The sequence below is a fragment of the Aulonocara stuartgranti genome, assembly GCF_965226115.1.
Source record: "Aulonocara stuartgranti genome assembly, chromosome: 1".
Lineage (NCBI taxonomy): Eukaryota > Metazoa > Chordata > Actinopteri > Cichliformes > Cichlidae > Aulonocara > Aulonocara stuartgranti.
In genome coordinates this window covers 11,565,143-11,587,577 of record NC_138939.1, presented here as the reverse complement: position 1 = coordinate 11,587,577, position 22,435 = coordinate 11,565,143, and the positions used below count along the sequence as shown (strand labels likewise).

General features: G+C 38.4%; 1 protein-coding gene across 7 annotated transcripts in view; it reads right to left on the bottom strand.

The window, feature by feature from the left end:
- Positions 1-905: 905 nt before the first annotated feature.
- loxl1 (lysyl oxidase-like 1) overlaps positions 906-22,435 on the bottom strand; it is a 301,527-nt gene continuing 279,997 nt past the window's right edge. For 6 of the 7 annotated variants that reach the window (XM_082536003.1, XM_082536002.1, XM_082536005.1 and 3 more), the window contains 6 exons: positions 12,201-12,309; positions 10,810-10,947; positions 6,359-6,515; positions 5,899-5,994; positions 5,376-5,491; positions 906-3,410 (listed from right to left, as the gene is read on the bottom strand). In XM_082536003.1, the coding sequence (XP_082392129.1) occupies positions 3,404-3,410; positions 5,376-5,491; positions 5,899-5,994; positions 6,359-6,515; positions 10,810-10,947; positions 12,201-12,309 (623 nt within the window). In that variant the 3' untranslated portion in view covers positions 906-3,403. Of the gene's footprint in view, positions 3,411-5,375; positions 5,492-5,898; positions 5,995-6,358; positions 6,516-10,809; positions 10,948-12,200; positions 12,310-16,599; positions 18,186-22,435 lie in introns of those variants that run through there. The other variant, XM_082536001.1, reaches the window with a different exon arrangement.

Sequence of the window (22,435 nt, the reverse complement as noted above, 5' to 3'; positions counted from 1 at the left end):
CTGGCTCGCAAACCCCAAAACACGCTGTCCCAAAAATTGGTCCACCCCAAGAATCCGGTCCCCCGACACAAACAGAGGAATATAGTGTTAAGTGCAAAGAGAATTCCCATGATTTATAGACTCTGGCTAAGTCGATGGCACAACACAGAAGAGCTTACTCGTCAGACCAGGACTCCGCAGTCTATTTACACTTACAGGCCAATGGCCACACTTTTAATGATGAGGATGCACACATCTTGGACAATCACACCATCTTACATCTCGCTGTGATTGCAGCCATTCCCCAACTCTCTGTGAATGTTACTCATGACCATTGATCAATTGTCATTGATCAGTGTTTGTTGATCAATTTGCATATTATTGATCAAGAAACTGACTTCACAGTCCGTTGTTCGTCAGTGTACTAGTTTTAGTCATTATGCAAATATACTGTTTATAAGTTTGGGGAAACTGGATTCAGCTGAGACTGAAGAAGTCATTTGGATAAGTGATGAAACATTTCTTCCGCTCAAAACACTACGAGCCGACAGTTTGTTTTTTGATTACGTGACTGATTCATTTGGTGTCACCATGCAGCTGCATTCATTATTTGTTTTTTGTCAGTATCTTATATGGAGGGTGTATTTTTCTTTACTTGTAAAGGTCAGATTTGCATCCAAGCCAGAATTATGCCTGACAAAATAACATGCAGTACTTGGGAAAATGCCTTTGTGCATTAAACATATCACAGCTAATCTCTTACGAAGGAGGTGAATTCAGTAGCTTGTTACACTTGTCATAGAGCATTTCCCTTAGATCAGGTGACACATGCTACATGTGAGCTCACATGCAAACCTGCTGCATGAAGCACAGTCAACTATTGCTGTAAGAGCAGTGCATATAATCAACCTTATGTGCACACAGCAAACATGTAAATGTTTTTATTATACAAGACATTTTTGACAGGTGTTCACTGTTAGAAAAATACGGCACAGCCTCAAAACAGGTTAAAAATGCTGCATGTTAACCTACAGATAAGCTACTGCTCCACCGAATGTCAGAGTCACAAGTTGTTGGATTTTTCTTGGTAAGTGTACAGTACGATAATGATCTACAGACTGGATTAAAGAACTAAGCTTTTATAGAACAATATGAAAGACCTGCACAGAAAGGGGAAAAATTTGGATATGAAAAGCTTGAAAACACACACACACAAAAATAACAGTAAAAATCACATTTTGGTGCTTTGTCATTTGGCCAACACTTACATAATAGAAACCAGATTCTCCCCCCCCCCCCCAAAAAAAATATAAACTTAAATATTAAAGTAACATGTAAGATGTTCTAGTTATGAAACCCAAGTTCAGCCACTACTTATGACTGAAATACTGTGTGCAAAACCCATTTAATCTTTTTACATTATGTATTTATCTCTCTATATAAGTACTGCTATTGTTAGTGGCATGGTCTGTAAGTCTGTGCTTAAATCCAATTATATCATTACATGCATGCACGGGCAACCATGCATGCATGTAATCCAGCATTATTGTTTGTAATTTTATCTCACTGCATATCCTCACATTTCACTCTCTCTACACTATATCTATGCTTTATTAACTTACTGCTTACAGAACATTTGCTACTGTTGCTGCTTCACAATAAAAAATGCACCTCTGGCGAAACATGGGGCAACTTCTATTGTAGTGTGCACGCGCACAAATATGCAAAAATAAGCAAGTTTTCTCTTAGGTACAATCAAGTACAATCAATCATCGAAATTGCATCAGCAAGAGAAAAAATAAATTATGTTCTTTTTGGCTTTTTTGATAGTAGATCAGTTGTAAATATTGGTTTGCCTCATCGTAGCACATGGCTGAATGTAGAAAATCTAACCATGGTTTGCTAATGGTATTATGGAAAAATGCTAGCTATTACTGACTTCAGTGAAAAAAATATGAGTTTGTTTGTCTTTATTGTAAACAAATCTAATCCTTAGATAGTATAGATAGTATACACACAGCATTTATTGTCAAATCAACCAGGACCGAGATCCAGAAGGACTAAAGCTATTTTTCTAAAGTCATAATTTGGAGTGCGTGCTCAATGACATTGCCAGTTGATTTATGGTTTTTACCTGTGTGTTGTAACAGATTGGTAGGCAGCCATTGTAAACCACTGCAGGGATATCATTTCAAAACAACAGCTCATGAGTTGGAGAGGTAGGTAGTGACAGCTTTCTGGCACTCTGCATTATCATATTAAGGCATAGCAGTAGTTTGTCTTTTTTCCAACAACATATACTAGTTGAATAATTCAGATTATCAAGAAAGGAAAAAATATAGGTATTCACTGAATTCACAATTACAGTAACAGATCAAAATGGATATAACAAAATAATATCTATTATTAAAAACATGCATCTCTGGAATATTTGTATACACATTCTTCACATGGTAATGATGACCTATGTATCATCTGACCAGTGCTGTTGATTGAAGAAGAGATCACAAGATAGTGTAAGCATAGTGCTTGTGAATCTTATTTGTTATTTCTGCCAGCTGAGCTTCCTGTTACTGTTAAACTGAAATAAGAAAGGAGAAAAGAGGACATAACTGAAATATCTGAGGTTTTGGAGGAAAACTATGTCTGCTACTGACAGTCTGTCTTTTTTGCTGACTTCAAATTTGATGTTGCCAAATGAAAATATGACCTGCTGTCTTCCTCTTGCTGTTAACACAACATTAAACAGGATGTGCCCAGAGAGTCACAGGATTCCAGCCTGATCCACAGAGGCAGTGAAGAGAGAGAAAGAGAAAAAACTAACACATTATAGTTCTTCTGAGTCACTGGGCATCTCTGTCTGCCCCCACACTGCATGGATGAATGCACCTGGGAAGACTTTGTCCCCTAATTTTATTTGTTGGATTCCAGCTGAACCCTGACTTGTCTGGAACACTCATTTCAGCATGGGCACCATTTCATGCTTTTTATAATTCAAACAAAGCCACTCTGCGGGGGTGGCACAGCATAGATGTTTGTGTGGATATACACAAACATAAACACCTCTTTGAAAGTCAGTGATGTGTCCTAGCATGTAACCAAGCCAGACTGGTACCGTGGCAATATGAGATATGTAAGTGGGTGGGCAATATTATAGAACAGATTACAGGGATGCGAACTGTTGGTTCATTATTGGGATACTGACATGCGATATGCATTATGCAGCAGTGCATACTTGTACTACTACCTCAGCGCAATCTGATTGCTGGTGGAACCTATGCTTTTTTTGTCTGCCTGGGATCCCAAAGCAGTGCAAAAAGCAGAGACAAACGGCAACAATGAACAAACAAGAAATGGATTCCATTCACATTTCAATGGAATAGCGATCAGGGTCACTCTAATGTGGCAGCCTTCCAGTGTCTGATCAAGACCTGTAAGACAAACATATAAGAAACAACATCTGTGTTACATTCTTGGGACGGGAAATTTGGAGATGCTCTGTCACCACCATTACTTTCCTTTTTGCTGTATCTTTCTCACACTCATTAATGCATACATATTTAGGACCTTCATGAATGATTAGTTGTGTTGACATGAGGATTTCACAGTGTTGAGACAGTTGTAAATGTACTCTACCTTTAAGTTTTGTCTGTAGTTCTTTGAGGTGATGGGAGGTTTGAAATGACTGTTGTTGTGAACTGAAGTGAATTGTTCTGAATTAGAATAATAGCTTTATGAAAGGGGATATGTGTCAGCTATCCAGCTAGCTTAATAAAGTAAATGCTATTTGAAAAGATTTTTAAGGTATAAACTCTGTGCAACAAATTAAGATTGTGAGGTTCAAACCTGCTATCACAATAATATTATCTAAATGACTGTTTTCTGTTTTCTTTCTGCCGTCTGGGGGTTGTTTGCATCTGCAGCCTGAAGTAAAATTGGCAGACAGTGTGAGTCGTGGTCAGATGCAAAACTCACAAAATGCTGATTTTCAGTTTACTTTAAACAATCTAATTTAAACCTTTTACTGCTCCGTTTATATAAACTGAATAAAAAAAACTGCATGACTTATGACTGTCTTTTGAGACAGAGACTGGTGGTCCATCATCTACTTTGGTTTGTGATAGAGTAGCTGAGGTACAATGAGGCTTTATTTCACCTACTTCTAATGTTATTCTAAAAGCTGATTAGCTTCGAGGATAAGCTTCCATGTACTCAGCCAAATACTACACTGACTTGGTCTTTTAAATGTAGCTTGTAACTTCATGTGCCCAATATAGTTGTATGTAGTCCTTGGCTGTAGAACAAGGTGTACTGCTTTTAAGTAAGCTGAAGAAGAGAAATAAGTGCCAGAGCCCTAGCATGAGGAGAGCCCTCAAAAACTGTCATTTTCAGCAAGATTTACATTTTTTGTCATCATCACAAAAACTGTAATTCAGTGGTTAAATTTAAAGTTTGACAGGCAACTTTAGCTTTACTAAGTTTCATTATGCTGCTTCAATGCTGCACAAACTACACTAGCACTTATTGAAGCTTAGTACCATTCTGCTAATAAAACATGATTAAAATGAGCACTTTAGTTTTATTACAATAACCCTTTCTTAGTGTAGTGCTACAAAATATACTTACATAAATCATGTCATTTGGATTAAAATGTAACTATAGACATCTCTTTTATGTGATCACAGATAAAGTGATGATAAAGAAAAAGATAGAAAAAGTGCAGATAAGGACACTTGATATGTTAATATCTATGACAGCAGGAGTTTTAGCACCTGACTGCAGCATACAAATCTTTTATTGGTATCAGCAGTTAAAAAAACTATTATACTATAGTTTGCTATTATATCCAGTTTTTATTAGTGTGAATATGCTTTGGCAAACATATTTTAAGGTTTTGTTTCACTGCACCAATGTAACAAAGGGAGATTCGTTGGAGCACTCAAACCTCTTTATATAAAGTCTTTTCAAGAGGATATGATAGTAATTCAGAGTGCAATGATACACTTCCTAATAGCACTATTAACAAGTTCAACACCCCTACATCTCCCTTTGAGGGAGAATATCAAAGTTTCAGAGGCTCTTAATCTTAATGGGAGAATGAGAGCATAATTCATTAAATCATCAAATATTTCAACCACGAACCCATTAAGTCCACTAAGTACTTCAAAACACTGTGCAGCTCTTCAGATAGTTGCATTCAGCCGCCACCTTATCATATGATTTAATGCAACTCAGTGGTGGGAAAGTGACACAAACCCTGATTTAAAGTTTTCACTTCAGTTTCCATTTAACAAAAGCATTTTCTTTCCAGGGAAATGTCTTTAAATTGGGAGAGCATTACAAATGCAATAACTAACCTCGCAGTGAATTAATGTCGTACATTTTGTCTTACTTACTGTGCTATCTTGCAGTTTTTCGTTGTAACAAACCGTCCTGTGTAGTGAATGTTACACCTAACCACATTGTTGGTAAAGTCTGACTCCAGCACCAAGAACTTGGGATTAACCTGGAGCTGGAGATTAAACAAAGAGGGAAGATTACAATTTACCATAAACACAAATCATTGCAAACACTGGCTGCAAACAATGGCGCTGGTATAGATGAGAATAAAATATTCTTAAATGCATTATGAATAACTCTCAACTGAATGTATAGATCTTTTTGTGTGGACATTGGAGCAATATTGATTAAATAAAATATGCATGAACAACAGACAATATGATAGATGGGAAACCAGTGGCACTGAACCATAAGGTGCTGCAACCTGAAAAACTCCAGATAACAAGAAACCTAAAAACTTCATGACCTGGATCAATTTGTTTTGGTGGCCTTGACCCTTTCTCACTCTATGAAATGTACTCCTGTGCTGCTTGCTAACTTGCCATGCCCATGGACGTCTGAGTCTCACTTGACTCTTACCTTTAGTATATAGTTTCCTGGTTGGATGTCAGTGATATCTATCCACTGGCAGTCAATATCAGCATTGTAAGTATCGTAGCAGCCTGGGCTCAGACCCTGAAGAAACAGAGGCAAAAAGAGAGGTTGTAAGGAATACTGATCTATGCCAAAAACAGCTGTAATGGTCAAAAAGTGAATACGATCGGATTATCTAATAAACATGAACAGAGCATAGAAGTTTATTGCTAATGTAACATCAACAAGCTAAATTTCATCAGGGACCATTTTTTACTAATACATCAATTGTCAGATTTATGTATTGGTGAAACACTGATATGTTTATTTCATTTTTACAAGCGGACTAGTCACAAAATGCATACCTACAGGGGATGGATATTGGCATGGTTCCTGATAACTATGATGTGAACCACCAAAGAATAATTGCCATTATATCCACTTCTGATTTTGTTTCTTGGATTACCTGAGTGTGAGCAGTGCAGGCATATCGCTTCAGGTGACCAAAGTCACACGTGGTGTCCTCCAGGCAGAAGCTAGCCTTGTGTCCCTCCGCCACTTTACGACCAGTACTGACCTCAAGTAAATCATAATGGCTGAACTCATCCATACTATGGTAATGTCTGTCAGAATGAGCAAACACACAATCAAAGTGGGCATCAGAAAGTTCAAACCAATGCTAATATTAGCAGTTATACAGTGTATCTCCATGGTAAAGTGTCATAGGAGAAATTACAATTAGTCTATTAATGCCGTTATGCTGCTATTGTACTTGCTTTGCCTTCTTTGCTTAATTTTAGGTAATTCAAATTTAAACTTCTAAGACAAAAACTGAATTGATGTACTGTCTATTCAGCCCGGTGACCTCAGCTGTTAACATTTTGTAACTGACGTTGCACCTTGACTGAACACATCATAAATCATCAAAGGGTAATGATACTAATTAATGACAACAATAAAGCATTGCTGAAGCAAGGTATTAGCACCCTAATGATGTATGAATGTTACTAATTAGCTTGTACAAATCGGCAAGATCAGAGGTGTTTGCATGTGTGTGTGGGTGTGAGTTGGTGTTTACGCTTTTTTTTTTGTTTGAGCATGGTTATTTTTAAGCGTGCATGCACATATCAATGTGTGTCATTTGTGTGTCACAGTATGAACACATTGCTATGCCTCTGTGTTCGTGTGTTTGCACAGCTTTAGCAGCTTAGGAAAGCCTGGATGCACATGACCACTGATCATCTCAACTGAACTGGAACATCAACCGAGTGGCTCTTAGTGTATGACTCTGTCAATGAGCCGGTCCATTTGAAATCATCTGCAATATTAACTGCTATGTGGCTTGATCATCTTCCAAATGTCAAAGTGACCCAGGATGCTATTCGCTTTTTACAAGCATGCTGTGCACATAATTGTGGTGCAAGCAGGCATGTGCATATTTGCATTGAAAGGTGACAACATAATTTGATGTTGATGAGGAAACCCTACTTCTGGGTCACTATTTTGATGGATTTTTGCAAAACACTTGCAAGAACTGAGTTATTAAAACATAAAAAATAGAAATACGCATTCTTTGCAAAATTCGTTTCACTTTTTTTTGGGGGGGGGGGGGGGGGGGGTTGCCTTTCTTTATGTTCCTACATATACAAGTTTAAAGCATTTTCTTTAACTTGAGTTTACATGGTTCTGTTTTCAAGGACAATAAATTACAAAGAAAATACCTGCACCAGCACTGGAACACAGTGATAAGTTTAAGGAGTAGTTGATGGGTTTCTTTACATGATGTTATTCGTTATACAGATACAGTGTTATAGCAGCAAGATTTATATTCTAAGCAGCTACAGTTATAAAACTATTAATTAATGTATAGATGTAGTCTAATATGGAGAATGTAGGGGAAAACTAAATTCAAATAATAAAAAAGCCTATGCCAATTTAAAAAAAAAAAAACAATCAATACATTATGCATTACAGGAAACACTTAAATTAGTAGTTGTAATATTTTTTTTTTATATCATTGCTAAGTTCCTCCATTGCTTCGTCGTGGTGGAGACTGTAGCTATAGCGGGTGAGGTAAGCACTGGATCCGTTACTCTCAGACACTCAGACTATATAAATATTGCCCTTTTGCCTTACTTCATAGCCTGTGTTTCAACACAGCAACAGCTTTTACTGGAACAGTCATTAAAGATTGAAGGATGGCTTGGAAGGAAAAGTGGGTACTTTCCACTGATGGAGCAAGTGACCATTCAACGACTCATTTGTTCCATAGAAGAGCCAACCAATTAGGGAATGATTTCAGGTAGAAACCTGTCTGTTGTTATCTAAGGCTAAACACTGTCTTCATTCTAACTCAGGCCATAAATTACTATTTTGTCTCTTTTGGCGTACAAATATCGATGACTGTGGCTGTTTATATCCTGTTTTTTTATTGGGGGGTAAATGGGTACGCACGCAATTTGTGTGAGTGCATACATTCACATTTGTGTATAAAACAAGGAGGGAACTTGAAGGCCTGGAATGCTGAAACACAGCATTTGTTTGTGTTCCTGGAACTGGCATTCATTTCAGTGGCAGTCTTGAGATGATTATCTTCAGCAAGTGTGTGTATGTGTTTGTGAAATAGAAAGAAAGGGTGCAGGAAGCAAAGCTGGATGACGAGATGCCTGGAAGGGTCCCTCTCCTCTTTTGATTTTTGGATCCCCTTATTGACTATGTCAACTATAGGGAATGTAGTGTTGGAAGGACATATAGGGGATTTAACAAGAATAGCTTGTATTGGTAATGTACAAAACATTCCAATCCTTCTTAGTTGTGAGTCATTTTCCACTCGTCTAGCAACAAACAAGACTTTGAGGGTTCCTCAGATCAGAGCGAGGGTTATAAAACACAGGAATTACAGTAGGTTCTTTGAGAACTATTTAGCAGTGGCCTGCCATTTGCCTTCCAAAATGTGGAGGACCAGGATATGAAGACATACATCAAAGCACCTGCATAAATAGTGGCTGTAATCTTTGACCAAAAAGGTCACATAGCTTAATACAGTTGTAACATATGAGAGTGAGATAAATAGAGCACAGGCTGAAGAATTCTATTAGTAACTAGTGAAAAATGAGTCAAACAGTTTTAATGAACTTCTGATTCTTTCACCACTGGAATAAAAACATGATCTATCTGGATTTCTTTGTTCTCATTCGTGTAAAAAAAAAGATACAGAATTTCAACTTTTTACAACAATTGATGCTCAGAGAGAGCTCCTTTTTTCATACCTGTGTGCAAAAAATAGGAGTGGATGAAATGAAAGGCAAAACTGTCAACTGTCACTTGATTTGACAAAAATGTAGGGCAGGAAAGTTTATTGTAAGAATCTGGGCTAGAGATTTTCTTCCCCTAAAGAGGCTTCTTTGTAACCAAACACTCTGTCCCAGTAACCCATATCTGTGCTATCATACTTTAGCAGAAATTTGATCTGGTGTCATAGATCGACAGGAAAATTTGATTGATTTGTCATTCTGATCACACAGTCAGCGGAATGATTGCCTTGGCTTTCTGCCTCTTGGGAACCACTGTGTAAATGTAGACTGATGTCAAGCAGCAACAACACTGCCAATCTCCTAACGGCCAGTCAACATTCCTCTAAGATGAGAAAAGTAAGGAGAGCCTTGATCCTGTGTCAGCAAGCAGACTTGTTGAAATGGAGATTTAAAAAAAAAAGAAGCCTTCATTTAATATAATATAAGAAAAGAATAATATGTCTCAAATCACCCCTTCATTACTTCTCATAAATATTTGATCTTAGTCAGCTTAATTTATATATATACACTAAATAAACTCCAGCTTGTCCAGAATGCAGCAGCCAGCTGGACATGACTTCTATTTTAGCTTCTTAGTTACTGGTTAACTTTAGACTTGATTTGAAGATTTAATTGGCAGACTTTGAGGCACATTCTAGACATTCTAGACTAGACTTGCACTAAAGTATAGTAAAGATCATCTAACACCTTTTTTGCCAGGTGGCAGCCTGGGGTCCTCAGCCAAGGCCCTGTTAGTATGTCCAGAATCTCATCTGAGAACCTAAGGAGGCTATCAGCCTTATGTTGTTAGGGGACCTAGTCTCTAGAGCAGTCTTCATGAGGCGATCAGATTAGCGAGTTCCCTAATATCTCTTAAAGACATATTTCTATATAAGTTCTATGTACTGAGAAAGACAGTGAAAGTTCTGTTTGTCAAATTGGTCAAACCAACACAGCTGTATTCCATTATTTTTTGTGTAATGTGGCTTGGCTCTGGACTCCACAGGTTACCAACCTCAGATTACTGAAAGTGAAACAGGACTTTTTTAGTCAACCAGCTCAAGGTCTGTCCTTATTTGTGAAGTGATCATATAGGCTACAACACAGAGTTTTCATGATAGTGTGACACCCAAGACAGCTGACCTCACATCGCACTGAAAAACTGAAAAAGAATCTTTTAGGTGTCCCAGTTGGATATGCAGTCCTATACCCATTCATGTGGCCATATGGCAATAAAGCTTTTTATACTGCCATTCACACAGTAGTTAAATACTGTTGCTTATGTTTTATTCCTTAGTGCAAAAACACAGCTTGCTTGGGTGTGATGAATATTCTTGCTTTGGTGGATTCAGTGTAATTAACCATTCGTATTTGATACTTCTCCGACTCTACATTTTTAGCAACTAATCCTTGTAAGGATTTCTTATTATTCTTAATGGTATGTACCTGTCTCTCATGCACAAAGAACAAAAAATGTTCTCTTAATTGAAGTTGAAATAATTAAAACTGACAATTTTAAGAAAACAATGAGGACATATTTTAAATATATTGTTTAAAATAAATGCATTCATTCAACTGAATCTGGAAATCTGCTTTGCACTATTGTACATTATTAAGCACTTACTGATGACAGCTGTGCCACTCCCAGGTATGACGTGGCCTGTTCGGCATGAAGTCAGCAGTTCCCTTGTTCTTCACTCGCTGTGGAAATCGTAGCAGGACCCTCACATCATAGTCAGTGGTCTCAGAGGTATAGGCAGAGCTAAATTGTGCACATATACATGAAGACAAAAATGAGGGGAAGTGTTGGATGCAGGCACGTCTGTTTCTCATAACTAAGACAAGGAAAAAAGAGCCCAACTGAAAATCTTCGAGGCAGGAGCATAGTTACTAAATAATTCATTCTACAGATTAAAACCATCTCTCCAAACACACTGTTTCAACATGGGCAGTGGGGGGAAAAAACGCAACCTATACACAATTAACTTTTTGTGCGAAAAAGGAGACACAACCTCGAGTTCACAATACCACTGAAAATCTAAGCCATTCATCTTGTGACTGTTGTTGACATTGGAGTGTATGGCAAATTACAACAGCCCATCTGTGGGTGATTGCTGCAGACTCAAGCAGGATATGAAAGGGCTTTGAGGGATGGCTGTGCTTGTGATGGGAAGAGAGCAAATAGAGGAGCCACAGGGACAACACACTTCCATCATTTCAATGGTGTCCTTAGTGCAGAGGCAGTCAAAGGGCCCAGGCCTGAGGCTCAGGGGATGCTTTTCACCAACACTGAGAAATGAAAGTAAGGACAGCCTCTATCCAGTCTTTTAAAGGGACCAGGATTTAGCTCATGTAAGTTGTGCTGTTAGTCAACTTTTTTCATTATTTATTTCAGAAATTATTGCACGGAATGGATATAATCCTGAAGGCTGAGTTCAAATAATGGATGGTTCACTCGCCGGTTAATGCTGCCCAAAGGTGAAGCAGCTCATAAAAACATGCTAGTCTTTCATAAAACTTTACATTTTGTTGTTAATGCATAAACCAAAGTGTGTAACCTGGACAGGACTCTAGCCTATGAAAAGTGCTACACAATTTAGTGTTCCCATTTACTGTTTTTGCAAACAGGCTCAATGCTGCCCTTAACCCCTTAATGCCCAGTGTATCATATTCGATACATACAGATTTGTTTTTGTTTTTTATACACTTCTACATAAGAGTGACACCCCCCCCCCCCCAACCCCCCTGAAGAAACTAAATAAATTCCACAATAAAAGGGTATTGTGGAATTTATTTAGTAGAAAATGCAATACAAATTACAAACCATATATGGAAATTAAAATGTGATTCATTTAAAAAAAAAAAATCAATAAACTCGATTTTCAAAGAAATTACAATATTTGGTAATTATTTCATGGTTTGAACATTAAAAGGTTAAGCTTTTTAAAATAAGAATTTGTCACAAGCACAAAAACTAAAGAAATATACGAATAAACAAACATAGGATGTCTTTACCTGGACAGACATTTCTCCTCAGCAGCACAGCGAAGAGAGTACATGTGGGCTCTCTGAATATACGTCGAAGCCTGGACATAGTTGGGATCAGGGACCAGGTCAGGCAAACCTGAAATAACATATAGAGTTTTCAGCCTCTGTTGTCATTCACCAAGTTATCCAGTATCACACAATGGTGCTACAAAAGAAGTTCTAACATTTGGAAACAAAAAATATTTTTACACATATAATTTGAATGCTGTAGTAATGAATTCGCTGTAGTTCAAGCAGACAAATGCATTTAAAAAAAATCCAAATTCCAAGTTCACCTAGTTTTCAAAGTTTTTTGTTTTTTTTGTTTTTTTAAGAGAAAGGTAAATGGAGTGGTGTTGATGGAAGAGATAATGGGCAAAATTTCAGCAACATGGCCCACAGATCAAGAGTGGGTTACACTATAGACCCAGTGACCACTAATTACTGTGCATTCCAGATTATTATCATGGCTTTCTAATGAGATACTTTCGCTGTGAGGGGCCTCTTTGACAGAGGTGAATTAGGGGTCAAAGAGCACAAGAGTTACATCTAAATCCATTATCTACAAAATCCCCCAAACAAAAAAGAAGTATACAGCCTCACCCCGATTATATGTACTTATAGTGTCAGTCTTATTAAATATAAAGTATCATTTATTTAAAAGGTGGAAAAAAATATATACCTTGCTCGCCTACTTGCTTGGCTAATATAATGTGATCTTCCAAAATACAAATTTTGACATGAACATGTCACTTCAGCTTAACCTTAAATGTAACAAACAGACAAGTCATACCTGCTGGGGACAAGGATAAATTTGGAAATGTCTGAGAGTATTACAGAAGGGCTGATTGCAATTCAGCCCAGGTTTTTCACTATTTTTGTTTCTCAAAACAAGTGACAAAGATTAAGAGATGTAGCAAAGTAAACAGTGATACATAGAGAAAGCCAGACAGAGCGAGAGAATGTAATGTATGTGCCAGGGCAAAACAACAATGATCTCACACCAACTTCTGTTTTTAAAGTGGGTCACTGACCACATCTGTTAGAAAAACTGAGGAATAAGTTGAAAGAAAAAAAAAGCAGGCCTGACTTGCCAGCAATGGTCTGTGACATGGCTTATCACTTCTCTCTCTGTTTGGTTCGCAAAGGCCAGGCACATTTAAATGTGAGCTTGTTCAAACAACTGAAAGTCTAACCTTCTGACCTCTAAACCTGGAAATCACCAAATCAAGTGCAATCTTTAATTCATGTTGTAGTGCGAGTGCAATGGGGGTAAAAAACAAACAAACAAACAAACAAGCATATCTTTTGATTTAGGACCCACAATGATGTGTTTAGTTGTAGCATGTTGTGGAAAATACACAGAAATGTCCTGGCATCTAACATCCAGGTGAGTCTTCCCCCCCAACTTGCAAGTTTAAATAAGGACTTTCCCTTTGAGGAGGCTGTGTAAATATCCCATCTGACATCTCTCTCTGAAGAACACATACAAGACAGGGGAAGACTTCCTGCGCCAGACCATGTAAACACTGTAAACCAGTGTGAAACACAGAGGTTTTCCAACAGAACTCTCAACTCCAAATATTTTCTCCTCACCCTAGGAAGGCTTTGTTCTCTGCCCCCTAATCTTTTGAGATGTGAAAGTGGGTCTCTTTCAGAAGGATAAAGTGTATTGAGACGCCAAAGCTGATCGGCTCTCAACAGCATGTGACAAAGCCGCACATTACACTCTAAGTGGGGCACAGAGAAAAGAAACTGAATCTTGCCAAGCTTTTTATACCATCGAATATAGGATAATAAAAGACATGAGGTCTCCCTTTCTAGATACTCCCATGTTGAGCTAGAGCTGTTACTGCAAAAAGATTGGAATACTTAAAATTCAGTGTTCTCATTTGAATATGTAGAATCATAATCACAACATCTGACCCACATGGTTAACTCTAAACTCAAATATTCCTTTATTAGTTTATTTATATTTTCCACTTCTTCTTGCAATATGGCATCTATGATGCATCTTTGATGTTTATTAAACATTTTAGTTTTGGTGGTCAGTGAGCATGTTACAGATTAACTTTAGTGAGATGTTGAAATCTTTTCTTTGTATGCGAGAAAATAGTGGTGAATGTAATGAATGCAATAACTGCAGCACTGTACAAGTTACTGTATAATTATTCTCACTCCTGACTGTAGGAGGCTTTGCTGGTGAATATGAGAATATGAATATTGAGCTATAAGGGTAAAGCTGGGTTAGATTTCTTTGCCAGAAAACTTCACTGAAGATTACATAGTATTCACAAAAACACTGTAAAGGAGTAGCTTCCAAAACTAGAGGCACACAAAGCCTACACAGACAAAATCACATTTGTGGCAATATAAAGTAAATGGCCTTGGTTGATCACCTTTATTTTGCAAATACGTCTCCGTTTTAATCATAATTTGATAAACTTATTATATGCTGAGGATGGCAGAGACATGAGTTAAGCCTTTCCTCTTTCTAGGCCTGGGTTGTGGCTCATGTAAAGTGCCTCATAGCCAGTGTGGGTCAAGAAATATAACAAACTTGTTAAACTGTTCTAATTTTGCACATATGGTTCTAGGGCAACATATTGTAGTATGTCACATCCTATTGGCTGCATATTATCTGGCATTCAAGCTGGTGGTTGTGCACTACAATCACTGTTAACACCTGAGAAACAACTGCAGCTATTTGTACATTCATGTTTTTGTTGCCAGTGATGACATTTACCATGTTGCCCACCTCCGCTTAACCTAAGACCTCTATGTGCTTGGTATTTTACCTTTGAACTGATTTTAGTAGAAATTATTTGTAATGAGAATTTTTGTTATTGCAACTGATACAGATTATACTTGGTGTGTATTCTGTGCTTCACAGTGTCTGATACAATACACAATTGAATTTAAAAATGACAGTGTAAATACACTTCTCTTCTTACATCACCTTTAACACAACTTTACTATAGATCAGAGTAGTTATTATGATACTGTACCAGTTTAATGCCTTGCCGTGACGCAGTGCAATAAAAATGTCAGCTTTTCAACAGCTCCCAGTGACTGAATCTTTATCACAATGATTACTGAGGGCACTAAGGCATCTGCACACATGTTGGCTTTTTGTGCCTTGGAAATGGCTCCCAGCTCTAGAGTATTTAATGAATGAGTCTTGTAAGGCGTACAGCACACTAGAGAGACTGCTGTGCAGTATGGCAGATTATTGAGTAAAACAAAACGATAAACCTGCATTAACAGCCTGAGAATCTCATTGGAGGCCCTCATCTCCTCCCTATTCAAACCAGACACAGCTTCTGGCATGCAGAATATAGACACACATGTTGTTTGCATTGAACTAAGTCATTTCAAAATCTACATAGTGCTGAAAATAAACTTTTACCTACTGAGAACAATACTGTAATAATTTATGAAAATGAGTGTTATTAATTGCTAATAGTTTAAAAGAAATCATAACCTATGGCAAATAAACATTTCAAAGACAGTTCACTGCATGCTTTGACCCTCCTCATACTTCCCCCGAGGACTCTTACTAAATATTTATTTGATTTCCTGTAGCTGAAGCAATGGACCCCATGTGTTACAGGGACTTTCCACACTCTCCCTTCCCCTAAGGGAGTGGTGAAGTACTGTATCACCCTCCCTTGTTTCCCCTCAACTGCCATCAAACCCAGGAGGTAGCCACCAACACCCCGTCACCAGCCCCCTCCTATGAGGTCACCACCATCATTACTAAACTCCACACGAACATGAACCAGTGCACTTTGTAGACGCACAGCACACCCCCACACAAAACACAGGGTTTCTTGTGTCTGCTCTCTGTACATTGGCAGGCTTTGCTCGGCACCTGGTTTCAATAACCATACAAGTGGGAAAAGATGAACCTTGTGTCGACTTTTCTTTGTTTGTAAACTGAAAGATGTTGAATTTTAAACAGCTGTTTCATTCCGATTACTTCAGATTTCTGATAAACATGGAAGAAGATGACTGGAAAAACTTTACGGTGTACTTGAAAGGGTGGTGGCCTTTCTATTATTCTCGGTCTTGCATATTTTGCATTCATATCTAGAGCAACAAGAGAGATCAGATGGCCAGCTTTTCATTTTTTGCCTCACAGACTGAAATACCTTGGGTGAATGCCTAGAACTGAACATGTGCCCTGTATGAACTGAAAATGTCAAATATAATAAGTGCTTCAAGATTTCCGTGAAAACCAAACACAATCTTGGATCTAAAGCCATTTCACTTGTGTCACAGCCTAGTTTAATATTATTAAGATGTAGCTAAATGCGCTAACCAAAGTGGTCAATGAAAGATACACTGTGTTAGTTTATCAATGCCAAAATAAACCACACTTTACCTCTCTGATTTGGTCGGTACACACTAACACCATTCGAATTAGGGTTTTCAACGGCAGAATTTAGAGAATTTCTGCCTGAGGGAACGGATTGTACGAAGGGAGGCTGGGGTCTTCCAAATGGAGGAAACTGCTCATATTGGGGGCTCCTGACTGGCGGTTGATTAGCAGGTCCTGATCTGTCTACTATCACAGGAGGGGCCTGGTTGGCATCAGGGGCAGGAATGGCAGGAGCAGATTCCTCATTGAAGAGACTGTGAGTGTATCTGTGGTCCAGACCATCAGCAAATGGCAGCTGGGGAGCACGTGCAGGCACCACAGGATTGGATGCGTAGCCATATGACTGGTAGTAATGATAGCCATCATCAGTAAAGTCAGACGGAGAGCCTGGGAGCACAGGGGCCAAACCACCTCCATATATACCTCCAGTATACCCTCGTCCAGTGCCATATCCTGTTCCACCATACGCTCCACCAATAACAGGCTGAAAGGGGGGCTCGTAGCTCCTGACTGGTACATCCCCGAAACTGGGGTCATAAGGCACTGGTTGGAAAGGAGGCTGTTGAGGCAACGGGTACTGTGGGTAGGCTGGTATGTTATATGAAGATGAAGAAAAGGAAGAGGATGATGATACTGAGGAAGAGCCTGTAGATGGCCGGAAGCGACTGCTAGAGGATCCCTGGAATTGGCTACTTCCAGTGCTACCTGTGGTTTGTCTCCAATTATCAGGCACTTGTCCAAAGCCAAAAGGATGCCTTGCCTGTCCACGGACAGTTTCAGAGGATCCTCTTGAAGGAGCCTGTCTGCGGACATTGCCTCCTTGAGGTCTGCGTGAAGAGCGTGGACGAGAATCTGCCACAACCACCCTCGGACCTCTGTCCTGGGTCCCTTCTCCAGCAGGAATGTATTCAGCTCCACTGTTCAGTAGGCTAAAAACCTGGCCATTGTTCTCCCACTGAATCACCTGCCTCCACGGGGTGGAAGAGCTGTCCTGCCCTTCACCCTGGCTCTGTCCCTGAGTCTGTGTGGCAACCTGAGCCTGCCCTGAACTCAACGGGATGAATGCCAAACATGCCACAAAAATAGAAAACATACTGGCTCCAACGACAGCACACCTCCCAGAAAACCAGACAAAAAAACAACAACCTAAAAGCAACAAAAACAAACTAACAAAAAAATACCTTCCAAGTCCACCAGAAAATCAAACTTAAACCACCTGCAGTTCTGTCAATAAAACATGTGTTTCCTCTTCCCGTAGGTAGCGCTTTGGTGCAAGTGTTGAGAAAGATGCAGAGTTGAAAAGCCTGTGGTTGAGTGCATCTGTGGTTCTTCACTGCCAGCAGCAGAGGAGGTTGAATGTGCATTCAGGAGCAATGACACCCAGGAGAGTGAAAATGGGGTTCAGCAGACCCACTATTGGTGTTACCCTCTGCTAGTGCTATGAGAATATGCCCTGACTTCTCGTGTGTCTTCTAGTTCGCCTGTCAGTAGACTGAGCATTGCTCTCTACCTTCAAAAAAGAAAAGCCTGTGCACTGCACGACTGCAAGCTTCTATTTGCCTGATTGCTTACAACGGGTTGTGAAAAAAAACCTCAAACTTTTTTTTTCTTTTTTTTAAGGGGAGGTCCTGCATGGCCCTAGTGCTAGTGATATTCCTTACATGAGCTCCCCCAGAGTCAATATTATTATCTTCAAAGGAATTCAGACATAGTAAAACATCTTTCTTTTATCCTTGCGTGAATTCTTATAAGCCGATATAGACAGTGTGACCTTGACTACTCCAGAGGCTTGTTAAATTGACACTCTTTTTTTAAAACTTTTGAAATTACAGCACCCTTGTGCAGATGGTTAATTACCTAATTGGTTACAGGAGTTGTCACAAAACCACTGATGCAAGCCACACAATAAATATCCTCTGGTAGCATAAAGCACTTCTTAACTTTGAAAGGCATTTTGAGTGGACTTTGCAGAGTGAACACAGAGTGAATATAAATGGGATATGCTCAATGTAATATAAGCTATTCTCAAATATGAATGAAATAATATCATCCTTCAACACAGTTCTCTCTTTATATGGTGAATTTTAGAAAATGTGTTTTGTATGCCCCACCCAAAGAAATATCAAACTACGGTCAATTACAACAGTGTTCAAAACCCTCCTCCCATCAAAAACAAACAGTCCTCCCTTCTCCACCCCTCATTCCCTTTTTTACTTGTAGTTGAATGCACAAAAGACATGCTGAGAGTATATTCCATGTTCCCGAGCAAGACAGAACTGCGTGAATACTTCTAAATCAGTCGTGCACTCTGAGGCCCTCATTTATACAATGTTCAGTGAGAAAAGTCATTAGTAAACACATTCACTTGGGATTTGAAACTGTTTGGTTGCTGCTTGCCTTGATAGAGTGCACGCAGAAAGAATCAGATTTCTCCGTTATCAAAGTCAGCAGTTTGTATTTTCCTTGGCATGTCTCACCGGGGCAAATGGCCACAACGTGCCACAGACCAAAGAAAGGACAACATTCTTCAAGAGCTGTAGTGGTAAACATTTACCATGGCTCTCTTAAAAAGGATAGAGAAAACAACCTGAAGCTGATTTCAGTGTGTCATGTAAATGTAGTACAAGGAAAAGCATCATTAAATGTGTGAGTTTGTGTGAATTTTTGCTGTGACACTTTATGAGGTGATTTAAAGTGGCATAAAAAAATTCCTTTAGGAAGGACAATGTCCAATACTTCATACCCACATTGCCCCACTTTGTTGAGTACTTATTAAAGCTGAGATTCTTTTTTTCTTTTTCTTTTTTTAGAGCAACCTTGTTTTTATGACTTGCATGCTCCTAGACTTCTTTTTTGACTAGTTAAGCTTGAGGGTTTTTCTTTTCCTAATTACAGATTGATCCCAGAGGATTTTCCTGGGAGTCAGAAATTGCTGCTTAAAAGAGGAAGACCAATAGAGAGCCCCGGTGCCTTGAAATCTTGTCACTGAGACATTCCTTAGGGATTAAGCTAAGTTGTGAGGCAAGGTTGGCTGTTTTTGTGACTACTGTGTGCATCTGCTGTCTGCTGGAAACACCATGTACCCTGTGAAGTACGGTGAAAGAACACATTGATCTCAGTGGCTATACAGCACAGGAGGAAAACCCAGGGAGTAGGTATCCTGCTGAGAGCAACCTTTAGTTGCACTGAATCAGAGCTAGGCATCCTTTTATATACTTAGAACTTTATCCTATGAAACAGTGTACAGTATGTAGACAGTACATACCGACGTTACTGAGTGTTATTAGTCTAGAATTATATTGAATGGAATGTTTAGTTTAACTCTTTACAAACACTTTTAAATCAGGCGAGATTTCTTTTCTTTTCTTTTTTTAAAAGAGCTGTCTCTTTTCCATAGGGATGCTTTTTCTGCAGTGTAGATTTCAAGTTAATTTTGACAACTGACACAAGATCACATAAGCAAATCACAATATAATGAAAAAACCCTCTCTTTCTTAGAAGAAAAAAGTTTGCTGCTGACAGTTGGCATAAGACCTGGGTTTCACAATATGCATATATATATATATATATATATATATATATATATATATATTGATCCTTCCCTTATTTCCAAAATGAAAGACACTGTCTGTTACACAACTAAAAGATAGATGAAAACCATGCAGAAAAAAGACAAAAGTTATATTGGCTGTCAGTGTAGAACATCTACCTTCTTGCACATACCCACAATGCCCTGTATTTGTGTGATGTAAAATGGAACAACGCAGCAATAGTTCAGCAAACATGGTTTTATGAAGTGAGACTTGTGTTACGGCTAAATTTGTGTATTCAATGTCAAACATGAAAACCCCACTTCCTGAAGTCGGCTAAGAATTTGACACATTCAGCATTTTGTTGTCCTACAGCTTTCCTTCCCCATCTGTAATCTGCTTGAGAAACATAAAAGATTGCTGTGGCGGCATTTTTTGTGGAACATTTCCAGCTCTTTGGCAAATGATTTTTGGGTCATGTTGGGGAGTTTTTTTGTTTTGTTTTTTTAAATTTAATCCGAACATTAAAGAATACAGAGCCTTTGTTGTTGAGGAGCATTGATTTGATCTGTAACGTAGGTGTTAAAATAGGTCAGTGAAATTGTTTCAACATTCCTGCAATAACAAAAGGGTTTATTATTTCAGTTAAAACAGGCCTGCAAGTACAGTACACCAAACAATAAGTTCATTTATAGCTTTACATTAAAAAAAATCTAGTTTGTACTTGAGACTCGCAGCAATCCACAACCACAAATTGCAACTGTTTGACACTGTAATAACTGTTGACTCTTGAGGAACACATCAGATCCCCTTCGCTTTTATCTTTATTCACAGCATCTCCAATATTAAGTAATTATTTCCATTCACAACTTCCTCTTCACTACGGCAGGGATTCAACAGCTGAGGTAGGCGATTGCACGCACATTTGGTAATACCTTTGGAGCAGTCAGCCTTTGAAGTACCCACCTGCTTTCCATTAATTTCATTTTCATTCAAGGAGAGTTATCAGGCACCTGCACTCTGTTCTTGGCTCAATATCAGATACTAGGAGACAGAAACAATGAAAATACCTTCAATCACAGGATCACTTAAATTTGTTTTTCTTTCCTTGCTCAACATTAAAATGAACTTGTGATCCTGCTGTTAAAAAGACTCATATTGATTGACTGTTTCAATCTTAAATGTGCTGTAACAAGGTGCTATTTTTTGTGGAAAACACTTCTGTTTTATAGTGCCATTAGAACTGGGGTAGTTTTCTAAATGTGTTCACACAACAGCAGCGCTCAGTTATGAGGTCCTAAATGCATGTTGTGAGTTTTTGTACTCCAAAGTGCAACACCATAAGGTACAGTTAAAGCTAATAAGCGAGCAGCTAGAAGCTCAGAGTCTTTTTAAACAATCCCTGTATCTTTAAAAAATATTAAAGCAAAACAGATCTTTTTTTATTTTCTCTGTCAATCTGGAACTAGTGAAGACTTCATATAGTAATCTTAATTTTATATAAAATTGTGACTCACCGCCCCTATGAAGATTTAAAATGCTGAGATAAATCCTAGTTGGATTTATGAGCACATGTTGAAAAACCTCTTTTCTAATTACTTCACATAGACCTAAAGATCTGTTAGTGACCATCTCCCAATCCCCAGTCACAATTTTAAAAAATTTACATTCCCTGACTGGTTATCAGTGGTAACTAATGGTAACTAGAGGTTTCTGGCAGTTGCTGCAATGCTAAAGATCAGTTCATGTAGACCTAGACACCGGTCAGTGTATCATATACTACATATATCATATATAATTTTAGTATATAAAAGGAGCACCTATTACTTTGAAGGCAAACATATTATTTTCAGTGCTAACACACACGTTTACTTTGAAAAATAGTGTCTTTAGTTTTTGGTTTGTTTGACACTTTTTCAAGCTCCATCACAGCTCGGAAAGTAGATGGTGAGTTTTCTCAGACAGATCCACTTTTTCCATGGAAGCTACAGTCGACAGCAGCAATCTGCTAGTGATCAAAACAATCAAATCAAATGTCATCGTCCAGTAGTCCACTCACTAACTGGTTAGGGAATACACATTGGAATTCATATAGCAACAGTGCATACGCACAAATCAGTGTGTAAATTGTGTGTACGAACATGTACAAATGAGTGATTTATCAATATGAATTTGTTTGTACTTGCAAGCATCTCTCTTGCAACATTGTGACTACTTTTACACTTCACCTGGAGGTAAATGTGTTTTCTTATATAAAGAAATGGGGCCATGGTAGAATGCTGATAGTATGTAGACACTATTTAGATAAG